At 46.6% G+C, this 18,332-nt stretch overlaps 1 protein-coding gene across 1 annotated transcript in view; it reads right to left on the bottom strand.

Annotated features, from left to right (window-relative positions):
• Usp5 (ubiquitin specific protease 5) overlaps positions 1-18,332 on the bottom strand; it is a 68,665-nt gene that overhangs the window by 21,194 nt on the left and 29,139 nt on the right. The window contains exons 10-14 of the mRNA XM_050169643.3: positions 17,240-17,318; positions 6,716-6,838; positions 3,862-4,015; positions 426-483; positions 203-322 (exon numbers count right to left, since the gene is read on the bottom strand). Coding sequence (XP_050025600.1) covers positions 203-322; positions 426-483; positions 3,862-4,015; positions 6,716-6,838; positions 17,240-17,318 — 534 coding nt within the window. The remainder of the gene's footprint in view (positions 1-202; positions 323-425; positions 484-3,861; positions 4,016-6,715; positions 6,839-17,239; positions 17,319-18,332) is intronic.

Raw genomic sequence — 18,332 nt, 5'->3', positions numbered from 1 at the left:
CTACTAAGGGCAAGAGAACAGCAGCACATAGTAAACATTTATAACCATGGGACACACAAAAGTAAAACATATCATGTCTTTAACCAGATGTATTGAGTAAAAAAGAAAATTAAGATTGATTTACTTTCTTTAGCCTGCATCTATTGTCATCTTTATCATAGAAGATTCAGAGTGCTACCGAGAAGTTAAAAAGGGCACTCACTTTTCGGCAGTCACTTTCTTGTTGACAGCTGTGCTGAAGAAATCACTGATCAAGTCAGCGCTAGCAAAAGCATCCAGGCAAGCAGAGAGCGGAATCTTTGACCTAACAGGTTCAGTATCTCTGCATGGAAAAACGGAAATAAAAAATAAAGTGAAATATATTTGCATGTTTAACTGCAATGTTCGTAAACTATAAGAGAAATAGCACAAAAAATTAGACTCACTTTTTCGCACCATTTTTTAGGCGCTCTTCCTTCTCACTTTCATAGGCATCCACTTCCTCTGCATGTTTAATCACACAAGAAAAAAACAGAACAATCAATGTCACAAAAAACTAATATTAAAGGGGCTATGGAACCCAACCAAACACAAAGCCACGTTAGCGGTCACAGACACTTCAATATACAAGAAAAATTAGAGTTACCCTCAACTTAATTTTCATGGCTCTTGATTCTACATTTCACTCTCCCATGACACAGAACTGTGGCACTCAACAGCAGCAGAGCATTGGTATTAGCAGTTGCCAAGCCTGCTTAGCTTGTTGAGGGCATCTCGGAGATCATGGCATAACTTCTATGGTTACAACAGCTTCCATGAGGAGGACATTGGCCCACATGTTATAATTAAATGACAATTAAAATAGCTTTAAAGGTAATGTCATAATTTTTTTTCACAGTAACTCACAATATTGCCGCAAACCTACATAGCACATTTTAAGCAATCATTATAGTGCCTCATATTGATATTGGGTCCGTCATCTGAAGCGCACGAAATTGCCGCGTCATGATGATGATATCGATGGCACAAAACAGGCTTTCTCGGGAGCATTGCAGGGCCCTTTGAACACATCATAGCACCTCTCCACCCTGTTTCCACTGTTCATGTTTGTGGAACGCAGCACACAGAAGTATGCTGTGTGGGACACAACACACACACCAAACCACTATCTGTCACAACTGTGATAATTACAAGCTCATTAGTGTACTTATTGCAATAACAATGGCAATCTCTTTGGACTTATAGTACTAACATTGGCAGCAGGACAGTATCTGGGTACAGTCAAACCTACTTATAACGACACCAGTTTTAACAATAATGACCAGTTAACGACACCAGTTTTAACCTCGATATAATGACCTTCAATATAACGAAATTCTGGACATAACAAAGTATTTAGCTTTTTGTAATTTCTTGTCTACAGAACACCATGTAATTAGAACTTCAATATAATGGAATGTGCTTGTCCGCGATTTCAATATAGCAAAATTTCAGTTCCGCAGCAAGGGAACGCTGACAAAATAAATGGAAACTTCTGTGGATGCAGATGGTCAAATGACTGAGTTACAAGCGGCTGCTTGCAAATGCACCTCTCAAATTGCGCGCAACGCGACAAGAGCAACTGCTGAAGTGAAACCGCATCATGTTTTATATTCCTTATAAAGGCCAAGTACAATTATATCCTATCGCACCCCGCCCACTTTATGCTTTAGGTGCGAGTAAAAGTGTGTAAGGGTGAGAAAGAAAGATGGTGGCTTCACGCACAAGTGCCAGCTCCCTATGCGAGCAAAGGGAAAGAGGGGAGGAGAGCGAGCTCACGATAACACAATCAAGCGTGCACAAAGGGCGGGGGGGGGGGGGCAGGAGGTTGCGGGGGGGGTAAGTTGGCACTTACGGCAATTTCTGGCATGCGTCTCAGCCGTGGCTGAGCATAGCTGTAAGTGCGGCTCAACGCATACGCAGCCGCACAACCTCCTTTAGAGGTAATCTGCCACATGTGCAAAGAGTGGGCGTGCCTAGATGGCATGCCATGATGTAAGCTGTATTCCCAAGCGTATAGTATTGAAGGTTTAGTTTTCTCGAGTTTTGGTGACTTGGAGCGAGAGACAGACGAAGCAGCCCACCGCTGCCGGTGCTTTTCGTGATAGCGTCATCCCTCTGCAGGCGATGCTATCAGCCGTGGGGGCGAAGGGAAAGCGAAAGCACGGCTGGCTTCACTTAATTTGTACTGCCTATGTGAAGATATCATCAACGTGACATGAAACTGTCATTCGTCGCTGACTCCAAAATTGATCAAAATGAATTGTTTTCTTATTCAAATTTGCTTTCTTCGATTGCCCAACAATTCGGAACATTCTGCAGCCCCCTTTTCATGCAAGAAAAATTTATCAGCAACTGTACTTATTTGCATAACAGGTCAAATTTCAATATAACGAAGCAAATTGTCCATTTTACCCACTTCGTTATATCGAGGTTTAACTGTATATCGGTTATAACAATGAGAAGCTGCTGCACCATCAACTTCTGTATGTTTTCTAAGATGAAAAAAAAAAACGCTTACTACAACACCCCCATGCCGCATTATTGGTTATAACGAAGTCTGGCTGCTAGGTGTCCGTGCCAAAAGGTGATGAAATGCAAAATCCTTGAAAAGAAACAAAGTAAAAGAAATTCGAGCCACTGCACGATCCGCGCAATACCCCAATGGCTGCTGCGCGCTCATTTTCCAGCCTTCTCCGCCTCGCCAGCCTCACACGCCTCTCTCCCGTCGCCCTTCCACCCCTCCGAAACACGAAGAGACAGCGCCAATTGCGCTGCATTGCTCCCAGATTGCTCGCTGGCCCGGTTCGTTCTTTATTCTATGCTGGCCCCTCATTCTGCACAGTTCTGCCAATGGATTACATGCTCGTCTTTGTTGGTTGCATCGAAGTCGTTCCTGACCACGTGGTTTCTCAACCTCGTTTGACTCACCACCGAAACAGAAGATGGCTGATCCACCCGCTGATCATCGGCAATGCACGATGTTGCTGGTGAAAAGAAAGCGCACTGCTACAGATTTGGAAACTAAGCGCTTCTAACCGATGAGGCGATTGTCGTGAACATGCTTGCATTGGATAGTGATAGTGACAGTGACACGATGGCAGCGACGATGCGGTAGGGCAGCCTCAACGTTGTCCTCGCAGTAGGGCCTGCAGAAGATTTAGTCCCTCCGGGGCTTCGTTTTCACAAAGGACCTTCCGCTGCACTACATGGAGTATCTAGATGCCATGGAGAAGGATGTCAGCAAGCTTCGCCTAACGCAAGTAAGGCTGACAGGCATGGGGTTTTCTCATACAAGCCAGTCAGAAGTATGCGGCAAGATGCTTGTGATAATCTCACCCCAGCGTTTTTCCTAGATTTCTCAAGCTGACAAGCTGCCACGGCAACCTTTTCGCATTCTTTAAAAGGCCCCTTTCGGGGCCACCAAAGCGATGCCTTGATGGAGATCGCATGTCACTTGCCGCCAGTGACCCCTCTTTGCAGTTGCTATATAAGTGCCATTCTTGAACGCCTACAGCCGCAGCTTGTTAAACGCGATCGGAGAGTGCAGGATTAGCAGAGTTACAACAGTTAAACAAGTGAGCACAATCAGCAGCTGAATGGAGAGAGGTGGTGTGGAGGGGCACTGGCCTCCCAGCTGTTATAGTTTTCTCCCAATAACTCTGCCATCCCCCTATGTTGATTTTCTTCATGCATCCCAGTTATAACAATTGTCAGTTTAACACTGGTTACAACAATGGAATTCTCGTGCTACATGGATATTGTTATAAGTGGGTTCGCCTGCATTACATTTTACTGCTCATCTACAATGAACAGGAGTGCAATGAAAAGGCTGCAACTCACGCTTATTGGTGGCAGACTCAAGTGGCACCGGCAGTGGGAGCAGCCAGTCTGTGCGCTTAGTGTAGCGCACCTTTCCTGATTCTGTGCACTGGATGCGCTCTTCCACCTCGAACTTAAGACAGTCTGCAGGATTCATCTCATTTCGGCAGTTCCTCTGCAAAATGTGCGCTAATCAATAATAATTGCCACCCACTAACTGCTGTTCAGAGAGAGGATTACCACAAGGCAACTGAATCACATTGTGGCAACGGTGAAGAACATAAGTAACAAAAGCCTGTGTCTAAAAATTTAGCTTTCTTTTGGGCAACTTGTGCCTGGAAGACAAATAACACTTAAGGCACAATGATAACGGCAGGCACAAATGTCTCATCAACGTATCCTGTCTGTAAGGGTTAAGTGAGCGGGCTATTTATGCGTGACTCATCATACATTCCAGAGCTGGTGCATTCCAGAATAGCTGGTGCTCACACCTGTTCAACAATATGCACCACTATTCGTGTTGTGGGTGCAATTTGATTAGATCGCTACAGAATCAGCCACAACAGTCAGGAAATTTCAGATACATGTAGGCGCGTCCTGCGTGGACCAACAACTTCGTAACAGTAGATAAGACTGTGAGCAAGAGTCACCAGAAAAAGATAAACAACATATGTGTATCAACTGATAAACTCGCATTAAGGTAGAATACTTTTAGATGATGACATCTTTTGAACAAATTGCAAAGTCAGTTCTCATTAGTTTCTTAGATGAAGCCTATATGTGTGCAGACCTTGACTGTACAAAAATAACTAAATTCTCACAACTACATAAGTCAATATACAAATAAAGCAGGTGTTACTTAACATAACTTGTTAGCCTTTTCACCATAATAGCTGCAATTCCTTGGAACTCATAAATAAGGTAATCCATATCATCATTCAGTACAAATGATGGGCAGTCAAGGAATTTGGCACCTTGAACCAAAAATTGACATGAAGAATGCCACGACAAAAAGTTGAGTAGTAAGCAGAAAAATTTTACTAGTAATGTCAGTTATTTATGGTTGCTGAAACCCCTGGCTGCAAGCAGGTGGTCCAACAAAACTTGCAAGAGCATCGCAGAAAACAGTGGTGATTTTGTCACTGCCATGACAGCTAGCTTTTTCACCACAAGCAGCACGCATAAATGGCAGTGGTGTAATAGTGACAGAATGCCACAAGATCTTAAGAGAAGTGGCAAGAACTCTAAACTATAGCTATAAATCGGCTAGATCTTATCAATGTTATCACAGATTGCCATAACAAAGTGAATATATTGCCATACAACTAATTCAGAAAAACAAGTCACTCCCATACCTGTTCTAAACAAGAGCACAAGAGCACATCTCCTCCAATAATGAACTAATTCAAAAAATTATTTTGAGAATAGGCTCCTTAGACAGCGTTTCGCAACTCACAGTGTATACCCAAAATTTACAATGGGGCCTGGTAAGAGGACCTTTAAGAGGAAGGGAAGCTTGCTCGAGGGCTCCTATCTAAATACATTGGAATGCAAAAACAGTTTTTCTTGGCAACGACCGCACCTGAATTTGATGAAGTTTGTTGCAATTAAAAGAAAATGTTGAAGTCTAGTGACTGCAGGAAGCAATTTAGGCCATCAATATATTTACAAATATTGTTGAAACTTGCAAAATCAAAGAAAAACCCATGTATCACGTTTACAACTCTGTACCCATCAATTAAAAACTATATCAATTGTGTAAACTGCCTATCACAATTCTATAAACTGATATCAAATGCAGAAAAAAGTTTATGCACCATGTAATATACACCATGTACGCAATAAGCTGGTATGTATGGTTTATATGGATAAGAAACGCATTATGTACAATGGCAGCCAAGTCAGGGATCTGACTTTAGTACTTTTAGAATGAAACTACTGTTTAAGCGAGTACAGTTTAACGAGGTTTTACTGTACCTGGCGGAACAACGGTCCAATATTTTTTTGGTTTCGGAGACAAATTTAGTGCTTATATCTATTTGCAGGTCAATTTTACTTTGTTAGAACGAGGTTCGAAATACGTCTTTATAGGGATTTCAAGAGGAATTTCATATAGCACTTCATTATATGCCTTATATCGTTTAATCTCATTTCATTATAGGGAGGTTCAAGTATAGGGAAATCGCAGATGACCCTATACGTATATGAGTTAAGGCTTCCTGTACAAAGGTCGACTGCACTCTGATAGTCAAGTGATTGCAAGTTTCTTTGCAAGAATCAATTTCCAGCAATTCCCCCACTTATTCGCTGCCCTCATTGGCACAGACACTGAGGGTGCAGCTGGCGCCACTTGAAGCTGCTAGATGATTCTGAGCAACAAGAATTGCAACAAGAATTAATAACAGCAATCAAAGAAGTCTTCCAGGACCACGTCGCTAAATAACATGTAAAAAAGAAAAAGCAAACACGCATAATGTGCTTCATCAATCGCACATATACAGCCTTTGAAAGTTAGCAGCTTAGCGACTACTAGATTGAATAGGCTTCATTAGTTTCAGTTTCGAGAAAGCACGGGCGATGTGGCCAGCACTATATCAAAGCAAAAATATTGTTATTTCTGCTTAACTCGGTGACCTGATCAACTTGTGGTTTGTCAGGCGAAGTCTGAATTATCGAACAGCACACTGTAAGTTGTCCAAAATTTCAGTCATCCTAATACATTAAGCCAGTGGCAGCGCCTTAAAGGTGTCCAAATAATCGAGAACGTCTGAATCATTAGTTGGCGACTGTATCACAAGCCCAACTTTTTGTATGAGCCAGCTATAGCAGCATAGAGCTAGTTTTCCTAGAAATGCAACAGCAACAAATGACTCACTTCAACAAGCTCAAGGTAGTACGAGAAGAATTCCTGTGCATCCTGCTGTCGCTTAGTTGAGAACTCCGGGTGGTTTCTGCCAACCAAGGTCTTGAACATGAGTGGCTTGATACCTTCCTGTTCCTAAAACAGGCAAGAAAAAAAATAGGGGCAGGGACCACATGCCACCGATGAATCCAGGTATCCTACCAGAGCGCTTAACTAAACACCTGTTTGCAAGAAAACAACATTTTTGATAGTCAGTTTAGCTGGAACAGCAATGCACAATGCAGCAAATTAGCTCAGTTTTTCCCAACCTGCTCGTTTCACAGTTCTTACATTCAGGCATTGCAGGACGCGCAGTTTGATTTCGCACTCCTGAAAACTGCTTGTTGTAGACACACAAACACTGTCCAGTCAGTTTTACGGTAAAATGTGAAAGAATCCCACACCACATTCACATTTCACTTCGTCAGCTCAAAGCAAGGACTACACCTCGCTTTCTGCAGATGGTTCGAACTTTGTGCAGACACACGACAGCATTCTTGCTCAGCAGCTGCACATAAACTGGCAAGGCCATGTTCCCCTGGGGAGAGCAGACTGAATGCTGTGCCAAAGATGTCTAATAATACAAAGTTAGGCAGCAGTGTTACAGTCCATAAGGGCAGCCTTTATGAACTGAAAATAAAACCCTTCTCACACTAGCCAATCTGTGACACTAAAAGCAGATGTCAGTTAAATAACCTCTGCAAAACTAACTGCAACTGGTAAAATAAGCCTAAAGTGCTGAACTTCGCACATAATGCATGCTTTGGCAGAACTGTGATGCTCTAAATGCCGGCAAGCATATAGAACTAAACGCTTTCACAGCACTAAATTGAAAAAAAATTAATAAGAACATTGCTGGTGAACGAGCTTGTGTACCCGCTAGCATGCAATTGGCACTTGGGTCCGAGCTCGAAGACCCAAACGTGTGTCGTCAATGAGCCAACCACTAGGCTGTTGACACAAGGCCTCACATGGCTCTTGCAAGTGCCTGTCACCGTCGAGTCAGCGCACAGCAGAGTGCGGATCATCTCGCTCACCTTACTTTTTCGGCTGGTAGCAGCAGCCATGAAAGCAGCCAGACGAAAGCAATAGCGTGTCGTAGCAGTTAGGCGTAAGCTTCCCAAGATACCTTCAAATGTGTCAACATCGTCATCCTCTGAGGCGATGCCACCAAAGCGGTTCCAAGGAAGAAGCTGCACCCAGGCGAAAGCGCACCAAAGTGGCTAGGCTTAAACGTTCCCACCAGAAACCCAAGCACAGAGAATCTTCTGCAAGCTATGAAAGCTCCACAAGAGGCGTAGCTCACAGAGCAACGACACATGGTCAAAGGTCAATGTACACTAGAGCTCTGGTTCTTGTCATGTTCTACAACATTTCCACATGCTACCACTTGCTATTTGGTTTGCTAGCATGACAAAATGGTCAATTTTCCTTGATTGTAACACATAAGTCTAACATAGCCTATTACAAATGCAGAGCTGCGAAGCCCTATTATACACCATAGACCGCTTTTAGCGTAAGCCGCCGGAGTCACAAATATCTGCACTGTAAGTATTACCACACTACAGTCGAAACCCACGGTAACGAAATCCCGAGGCAACGAAATTCTCACCGCAATGAAATATTTTCTATCCCCGGCGAACACCCATAGTAGTCAATGTTTTTCCTATCTCGTGACAACGAAACTTTTTTCTACAGCAATCCCTCATTAACAATATTTTGTGAAACGACAGTCTGCAAATAATCTACACACGTAACACTAATTGGGTCCGTAAACTGCTCAAATGCATTCGTTGTGCGCTTAAATTGCATGAACTACCGCTAAAGCACACTTGCGTGGCTGCTTCCATTATTGTTTACAATAAAAAAAGAGCCTCGTGACACTTTGTGACAGGTGACAGCGGTGATGAAGATGGTGGTCGTTCGCCCGTCGCAGCGGGTGACTGCGCAGCATCCATACCAGAAATGCATTTATTAGTATTTAAATTACACAACTAAAAAAAAAAGACGAACCGTAGGTGACCTTGCGGTGAGCACATCTTATTTAATCCTGTGTGCCATCACTGCATGTGCTAAATGCGAAGCAAAACGCCTACGTGGCACTGTGGCAGCCAAATCAACAACAACTACACGTGAAGGCTCAGATAACCCGGATGGCGCTTTATCAGTGGGCTTTGTGTATACCGCTGCATGTGGTCATGTGCTCAGTGTCGTCAGTGCTAGAGTACGTCAACTGTGTGTCTGTGTGCCTATCGGACCGTTTGCTTTGCCAGCCTGCTAAGATGCCGCCTCCAGCCAAGCAGAGGAAATTTATGACACTGCAGGATAAGGCTGCAATTATTGCCCAAGCTGAAAAGGGCAGGAAGAAAATGGATATCGCCGAAGAATTTGGAATTCGTGCAGTTCAATATCTACGATTCTGAAACACAAGGCCTCCATTCTCGGCGCACTCGGAGATGGTGTGAGTGCAAAGAACAATACGGTGAGCACTGCGGCATTTCTAGACGTGGACAGAGCGGTGTTCGCATGGTTTTGTGAACAGTGTGCCAACAAAGTGCCGCTGTCCGGCAGAGCGCTTCAGCAGAAGGCACTGGACTTCGCGTGCATTCTCAGGCATGCTGATTTTAAGGCTAGCCCTGGCTGGTTGAGCCATTTCAAAGCCCACCGCGACATAGTGGCCAAAGTCATATCCGGGGAGGCAGCAGCCGTCGACCCTGTAACAACATTGTCGTAGCTGCTGACCAACAAAGAAGTACTGCACCAGCACAAGCCCTCAGACATTTATAACGCAGATGAGGCAGCCTTATTCTACGAGATGCTTCCATCAAAGACCCTGGACTTAAAAGGCCAGAAATGCCGCGGGAGGAAACACAGCAAGCAGCGTGCAACAATTTTGTTGTGCACTAACATGGACGGCATAGATAAACAGCCACTGCTTGTAATTGGCAGAAGCAAGAAGCCCCGCTGCTTCAAGGGAAATCGTCGGCTGCCCATACAATACGCCACGAACCTGAAGGCATGGATGACCCGGGCCATATTTGGCAGCTGGCTCGAGGCCTTCGATACGAACATGCGGAAGGCAGGCAGGTCGGTCTGCCTTTATTTGGACAATTGCAGTGCCCACCATGTTGATGACGTAGCGCTTGCAAATGTGCGCTTGGTTTTTTTCCCATCAAACTGCACTTTCGTACTGCAGCTGCTCGATCAAGGCATCATTCGTAGCGTCAAGTGCGCCTACAGAGACAGGCTGATTCAGCGTCTGCTGCTGAACCTCCAGTTGAAGCGTCCCACCGTAGTGGTCATGTTCATGGCACTTGAGATGGTAGCCGCCGCATGGGTTGCAACGCTGCCAGCCTATGATAGCTAATTGTTTTAAACATGCCGGATTCATTGCCACTCGGCAAGCGCTGATCATGCGCTGATCCAATGGCATCGCAAGAAGATTCGTCTGAAGGCGCACTCGATGACAGTGCTGATGGCACAATGCCGCCATCGCTGGCCCACGCATGGGATGAACTTTCTGCCGTGACAGACAGTGTTCTGGGTGGCCTCAGCATCGATGAGTTGGTTCGTGCGGATGAAGGTGTTGTCGTGCATGAAGGGATGACCGATGAGGTCGTCATAAGCAGAGTTTGCCAAGGTGCCAAGGTGCCGACGAAGCCGACAACCACCAGATACCTAATCATGAGAAGACGGCTAACCCGCGGGATGTGTGGAATGCCTTCAACATAATTAGTTCATTTTTCGGTGAGCATGATGATGACGTGGCAATGCACCACTTCTTGCAGTGTGAATTGAGAGCAGTAACATCGCTGCTAGGCAAGGCTCGGCAAACTAAGCTGACTGACTTTTGGCAAAAAGTTTTTTTTTTTTTGCAAGCCAATTTCCTTCTCAGTCTTTTCTGCCTCATTCTCGCACTAACGCAATTTCCGCAAAAGCAAAATTTTTTGCTTTCCCCGGCAATTTCGCTATTGCAGGTTTCAACTGTATAACCAAAACAACATTTTTCAAAGGTTGAACACAGGAAAAGCATGTAGCTAAAGCAGCTGCACATATCCAAGAATCGAAGTATACAACCAGGATGTCTGGATTCATCTAAATTTACAAAAGTTGCAAGGTTAATGTGCAAGGACTACGGTCCTTGCACATTAAAGATGCAGGCAAGTTGTATAATTTTTCAGACCTGCTAAATCATTGGGACTTCCCCACCAAATCCATAGAGCCAGTGTACCATGGCGATGGAAATGTTGGGTGCCGTACAGTATCTTCTTCGTTTCTCTGACTTATTCACGTGCACATCATGGCACGTGAATCCATGGCAGTTGTGAGCCATGTTGCCAGCATTCAAGTGTTGCCAGTGCCACAAGTGCCCCGACTTTCATTGTCAAGGCAGTTCCTTCGCTTTCCAAATTGCATACAGCCACTGCAATGCGTTTCATTGACTCAGCGCCAAATTGCCATATTGATCACCGAATCCCAACAAGGCGTCCTGATTATGCCTAGCCAGCGGGGTGCAGCATGGCATCCCGGGAAACTCTTCCTTAATCACCGTCACCGTCAATTTCACCATCATCGAGCATTGCCCTCACGAACTCATTCTCGGTCTGGATTTCCTTGCCAATCATTCGGCCCTCATTGACTGTTCGGCCGGCTCACTTTGCCTTGGCTTGCCGACCCTGTGGACCCGCCTCCAAGCCGTTTGAGCTGCATGGATTTTATTCGCCTACCGCCTCAATCTGTGACGCACGTCGACTTGTTGTCCTCACCAGCTGTACCCGACGGTAATTACGTGGTCGCACCAATTCCGGCAGTTATACTTACACATGGTGTTACCGTGCCGCACACTGTGCTGACAATTACTGGCAACCGCACCTGCCTTCCCCTTGTCAATTTCGCACTAACCGCGCAAGTTCTGCCTCAGGGGATTTCATTGGCTATAATCAGCGATTTACAGGATGATGAGATCGAGCCAGTCACAGTGGAAGATCGTCACAGCTCAGCCCATACTGTGACGTCATCGCACAGTGCTGACGTCGACATTGAGAAGATGGTTTCCTCTGACCTTACACCTGTTTAAGCTGAAGCCCTTTGCCGTGTTCTTGACGGCTATCGCGACATTTTTTACTCTGACAATCGACCCTTAGGTCAAACGTCCGTCGTGACCCATCGCATAAACACTGGCGATGCGAACCCTATTCACCGACGTCCATATCGTGTTTCTGCGTCCGAACGAGCTGTTATCCAACAGGAAGTCATAAAGATGCTTGCAAAGGACATTATCGAGCCTTCCTGTTGTCCCTGGGCTTCTCCCGTCGTACTTGTCAAAAAGAAGGATGGAACGTGGCGCTTTTGTGTAGATTATCGCCACCTGAACAAAATCACTAAAAAGGACGTCTACCCTTTGCCACGTATTGATGACGCTCTAGACTGCTTGTACGGTGCCACCTATTTTTCTTTTATCGACTTACGGTCCGGCTACTGGCAGATATCCGTCGACGACATGGACCGAGAGAAGACTGCATTCATTACCCCTGACGGCCTTTATCAGTTCAAGGTGATGCCTTTCAGTCTCTGTAACGCACCCACCACCTTTGAACGAATGATGGACGCTTTGCTTCAGGGGTTCAAGTGATCAGTGGTCCACCTGTTTGTGCTATCTGGACGACGTCATCGTTTATTCGCCCACATTTGACACGCATCTAGACCGTCTTTCAGCGATTCTTGACGTGTTCCGCCACGCCGGTCTCCAGTTGAATTCGTCAAAATGCCACTTCACTCACCGCCAAATCACCGTCCTTGGACACCTTGTGGACGCCAGAGGCGTGCAACCTGATCCGGACAAAATTCGCACCGTTACAAACTTTCCTGTTCCGAAATATACCAAGGACGTTCGTAGTTTCGTAGGGCTGTGCTCTTATTTCAGACGCTTTGTGAAGGATTTTGCGACCATCGCACGTCCTCTTACCGACCTCTTGAAGAAAGACGCCCCATTTTTTGGGGGACCTGACCATGCCGCATCTTTTTTGCAGCTCACTACTCTTTTTACCACGCCTCCAATTTGGCCCACTTTGACCCGTCTGCCTCAACGGAAATTCGAACTGATGCCAGTGGTGACGGCATAGGAGCAGTGTTAGCACAACGCCAGCGTGGAGATGATCACGCTTTAGCCTATGCCAGCCGACTTCTATCACTTGCTGAGCGCAATTATTCAATCACAGAACGCGAGTGCCTCGCTCTTGAGTGGGCTGTTGCGAAGTTTCGTCCATACTTGTACGGACGCCCCTTCTGTGTCATCACTGATCACCACGCGCTCTGTTGGCTATCCTCGCTCAAGGACCCCACGGGGCGACTCGCTCGCTGGGCGTTACGCCTGCAAGAATATACCTTCTCCAAGGTATATAAGACGGGACGCTTGCACCAGGATGCCGATTGTTTGTCCCGCTACCCCATCGACGAACCGACTGATGCGGACGCCATCGCTTGCGTTTTCTCTGTGTCCCAGGTGCTTGAAATCGGCAACGAGCAACGCCGCGATCCTTCATTACGAGTCCTCATCGACCATCTGGAGTCAACGCCTGCCGACGCCTCTCTCCGGATGTTTCTCCTTAAGGAGGGGACATTATTCCACCGCAATCTCGATCCACATGGCCTTGACCTTCTGCTTGTAATTCCATCACACCTGCGTTCGACTGTCCTCCAACAACTTCACCACGCTCCCTTGGCTGGACACTTGGGCGTCTCGCGCACATACGACCGTGTACGGCGTCGATTCTTTTGGCCGGGTCTCGCCCGCTCCGTGCGGCGCTACGTTGCCGCTTGTGAGCCCTGTTAGCGCCAGAAGAAGCCCTCCACACCTCCAGCTGGATGTCTCCAGCCGATCGACATCCCACCGGAACCCTTTTTCCGTGTTGGTCTAGACCTTCTTGGACCGTTTCCTCTCTTGGGCTCCGGAAAGAAATGGGTCGCCGTCGCTACTGATTATGCTACGCGGTACGCAGTCACCAGAGCCCTTCCGACAAGTTGTGCTACTGACGTTGCTTTCTGATCTATGACATCATTTTAGTGCACGGTGCTCCGCGCCAATTACTCACTGACCGTGGCCGCAGCTTTCTGTCGGCAGTCGCCAAGGACATCCTCCGCTCCTGCTCGACAAAGCACAAGTTCAGCACGTCCTACCACCCACAGACCAACAGCCTCACGGAGCGCCTCAACCGGACCATCACCGACATGCTTTCAAAGTATGTTGCGACCGACCACCACGACTGGGATCTTCACTTACCATATGTGACGTTCGCGTATAATTCATCGCATCACGACACCGCCGGCTATTCACCATTCTATCTCCTATATGGCCGAGAACCCGCATTGCCCTTGGACACTTTGTTGCCCTCGGCTACACGTTCAACCACTGAATATGCCCGCGACGCAATCGCACACGCCGACCACGCGCGCCAGCTCGCCCGTACCTGTCTCGAGGCCTCACAGGAGCATCAGAGACGCCTCTATGATTGCCACCATCGCGACGTGCACTTTACTCCGGTTTCTCTGGTACTTCTCTGGTCACCCATTCGACGTGTGGGCCTTTCCAAAAAGCTACTGTCACACTACACTGGCCCATACCGTGTGGTGCGACAAGTGACCGATGTCACGTATGAAGTCATCCCCGCCGACCTGTCAGCGTCATCGTCGGCTGCAAGTGACATCGTTCACGTGGCGAGACTAAAGCCATACCAGACACCTTTCACCGCGGATGTGTAGATTAAGCACCGGGACGGTGCTTCTACTGCAGGGGGTGATGCTACGGAACAGCCGCCACAGTGAGGCTGCACTGAGGAGGAAGACGACGATGTGGGCCCCGCTTGATATAGTGTCGCCATTTTGGCCTTCCGTTAGCTTCCCAGTAAATAAATTGTATATAGTATTGGGCTCCAGCTACACGTAACAATATGTTCGTACTCTTAAACCCTAACGTAGGATGGGCATGTGATCATGCTCACAGACTGAGCTGACGGTAGCCTGTGTGAAGCAGAGTTTGGCTTCGCAAGCTATCATCCGGCAACTACCGCGAACATGTACAATAAGTTTGTGCATGCCAATAGTAACGGCAGTAGCTCATGTTGTGGGCACAACGAACCCTCCGAACTGAATTTGCGAAACATGGCTTAAACAGACAGCGTCATGGAGTGAAGGTCACATGTGCACCTTCACTTTGTGCTGGCGCACACTGCGACGAGAGAACACGAAACGCATCTGCAGCCTTTACGAAGTTTTCACTATCCTGCCCGCATCCGAAAAAAAGACACATACAGGTTAGGTGGTTTTTATTGTCTTTATTTTGTCTCATTCGTTAGCACAGTGACCATAGCTTTGTGGTCACTGTAATAGACGAACCTGGTTATATTAAACTTGCAAAAAAACACATATCAGTTCAATATAGCGCATAATTCGATATAAGCCTGCTAAATAATTGGATGTCATAAAAGCACATACCATACATAAGATCACTTTATTGATGAAGCTAGCTTAGTTTCCCATGACATAGTCCTGCATTTTCTTCTGCTTGGGCAATTTTGATGCCTGCTACGCACGCACTTCTCCACATTGTCTAAGGAGTCAGAGCAGCTGAGGCCGCAACCTTCCGCATTCGCGCAGAAGCACCGGACTAGTGCGAGCGCACCAATCACTTCGGAGGTGTGGGCAAAGGACCATCATTGCTTTGCTCATTGTGTCCACTTTCACTTGTGCTCGGTACGATGTTGGCAATGTAGTCTTCGTTTTCGAGCTCTCCCGTGGTCGCGACACCATTATCTGCACTCACGAACTCGTCCACCATTGATTCATCAACAGCTTCCAGAAATTCTGGCAGCTCACTCCAAACTTCGGCAACACCGGCAACGGCGTTGTCGCATTCATCAGATTTTACAGTCATCACCGAGCATGCGGAAGCCGGCACGGCTGAAGCAATTTCGGATGAACTACTTGTACACGGCCGTGCGTACGTGTCGGGCGCCCTGGGCACCGAGCCGCGAGTTTGGCCGCTTTAGCCCTAATCTCCCCCTTATTCTTTAAGATCGTGCTGAGAGTGCTCCTCGGAATCTTGCATGCTGCGGGGTCATCCGACTTCTCACCACATTCGATCCGATTTATGATTTCGAGCTTCACGACGAAAGGCGAATTCAGCTGCTCCATCACGGCAACACTGCGAGAGAACGCCCACAAGGCACCCACACAATGAACCAGCAAAGCAGCGAGATAACTCGCACTTTCGCCATCTTGCATGACGAAGGCACAAGAGCCTCTGATTGGCTGTCTGAGCAAGCGCTGCGGGCAGGCCAGGATCATTTTTTGCAGGGGGGTGTTGACGGCTCGTGCGTGGCAGCGTGGTCCCGGTAGAGAGAAGGTTGGATGGAGCCGCGCCGCCGGGTTTCCTCGCCACTGCTAGGGAAAGCAAACTTCTGGGGGCACTTTTCCGCCGCTTAACGTTTGATATATCTGGAGTCGCTGCCATTTTTGTTCGATGCAGGCGTAATTTTTGCTATATATATATACTCATTGTAACTATACTGTGTCCAGAAATTGTTCGATAATAGACTCATTTGATGTTAACGGGTTCGATATGGTCGGGTTCGACTGTACGCCGCAATCGGTTGTACGTACTGCTCTGTTAAGACACGTTCTTGCCAAAAGTTAGATCAATACACAACCGGTGACGTGTGGTTGGCACATTGACGTCCATGTAGCACTCAATTCCAAACTGTTCCAACAGGAAAGATACAATCTACTTGCCATCAAGGCACACTAGGTCGACATTAAGGTCGGCACTTGGTGGTTACACTATTGCGTTTTATTATACCTTTCGATGCTCCAATGGGAGCAAAGGAGCGCTGCCATACCACGTTTTATATATGGACATGAACGTCATGCGTCATAACATGGTCGATGAGATGATAACATTCAGAGCAACTGCCGCGACTAATAACATCATGCGGAAATGGTAATGCACTTTATACATAGATAACATTCAGAGCGACTGCCACGACTTATTTTTGTCAACATCTCTGACACATTTTTTTCCAGATCCTAGCCATGGACAACTTCACTGTAAAAATCACTGAACAGCCAAAAAGCGCCAGTACACTCACATTCAGTGCAAAGTGCACACTGCTGACAAGTGGCTGGAGCAAAGGTTTTTCCGTCACCTCGGCAACCCTCAGTGCCCAAGAAACCTGAAATCGGCACTCTCTCCTTAGCTAGTGCACTTCACTGAGAAGCGCACTCTGTGGGATTTTCTGGCAGCAGCATTATAATCGTCATTTCATCTCACATGGCTGCACTATAAGCGTTATGCGTATACCTTGAGTTCTAGGAGAGGATAAACGAGAGTCAAAGACCGCATTACATCTGGCCCTCCACTATAATCGGTTACATTATAAGTGGTCAGTATTGTACTGTGGTACACTAGACGGGCAGTGTTCTGGCACTTTTTTGTTTGCTTACCTTTGGCTCAGACTGGTCGGTGCCCTCACAAGGCGGCTTAGAGTAGTCACCCGAGAGAATACCAACTGCCAGCTTTGTCCTGAGGAGCAAAATCAAAGAAGGCATTGCAGTGTGCCATGAACAGCCACATTATATGCAGACATAACTTCACAAACTGTATGAACAGCTATACATTAAAGTATTAAACATCATTTTGTACATTTGCAGTTACGGAATACCACAAACATGTGGTATTACCTCCAGAAGTAGATAGAAAATGTTTACAAAAGACTTCTACAAAAAGCATTGTGCATGTGACCTGCCGTAGATGTGACACATTACTGTACAGTATTTATTTGCATTACTGTACAGTATTTATTTGCACAATGAACACATTCGCGTAATAATCGCACTCCATACTTTGCATTTGTGCAGTCCCAAGAACGAACAAACCTGCTGTAGTTTCCTGCTTCATTATGATGGCAAACGCCATCAAGAGCCATCTTCTTCCAGAAGATTAATGCTTTCCAGCATGGTGCCAGTGCGACAGCGACGTGCGATGTAGACAATTGTGTCATTAGAAGCGGGTAAACTGATGAACCATATGTTAGCCCTATTTTTCAAGTAAACCTTTCTTTGCCCACCTCCTCATGATATATCATGCCATGGTCGTTGTCAACTATTTTGCCGAGTAAAAGCTGTTGCTATCAGAAGTATGTTCATTCTCATGAAGCTTCATGTAACTCCGCACCGGACGCATCGATGTTATGGCCAACAGCGATTACGGCACTGTGCCAAGCTCACTATCTTCACACAGTGTCAGGAATGCTTTCAGCTATTTACTTTAAAATGTTTGGTGCCAGGTCACATGGAATTTCGCAAAGGTGATAGCATCAGTGAAAGTTATCGCTCGAGAATTTCATCCCTGAATAAATGTTACCTTTGCTCTGCAAGGAAATTCACCACAGTGTTACGTTTCACCTACAACGCGCGGTATAGCTGGCGCGGATGCAACGGACGCCGGGGCTTCGTTCAAAGCGGCGGACATTTTGGCCCGTTCAGCGCCGCCGATACGCCTCCCCGCCAAGCGCGTCCAGGCATGTTTCAATGCCAC

This window comes from Dermacentor andersoni, chromosome 3 (genome assembly GCF_023375885.2).
Source record: "Dermacentor andersoni chromosome 3, qqDerAnde1_hic_scaffold, whole genome shotgun sequence".
NCBI lineage: Eukaryota > Metazoa > Arthropoda > Arachnida > Ixodida > Ixodidae > Dermacentor > Dermacentor andersoni.
This window is presented reverse-complemented; position numbering and strand designations above follow the sequence as displayed.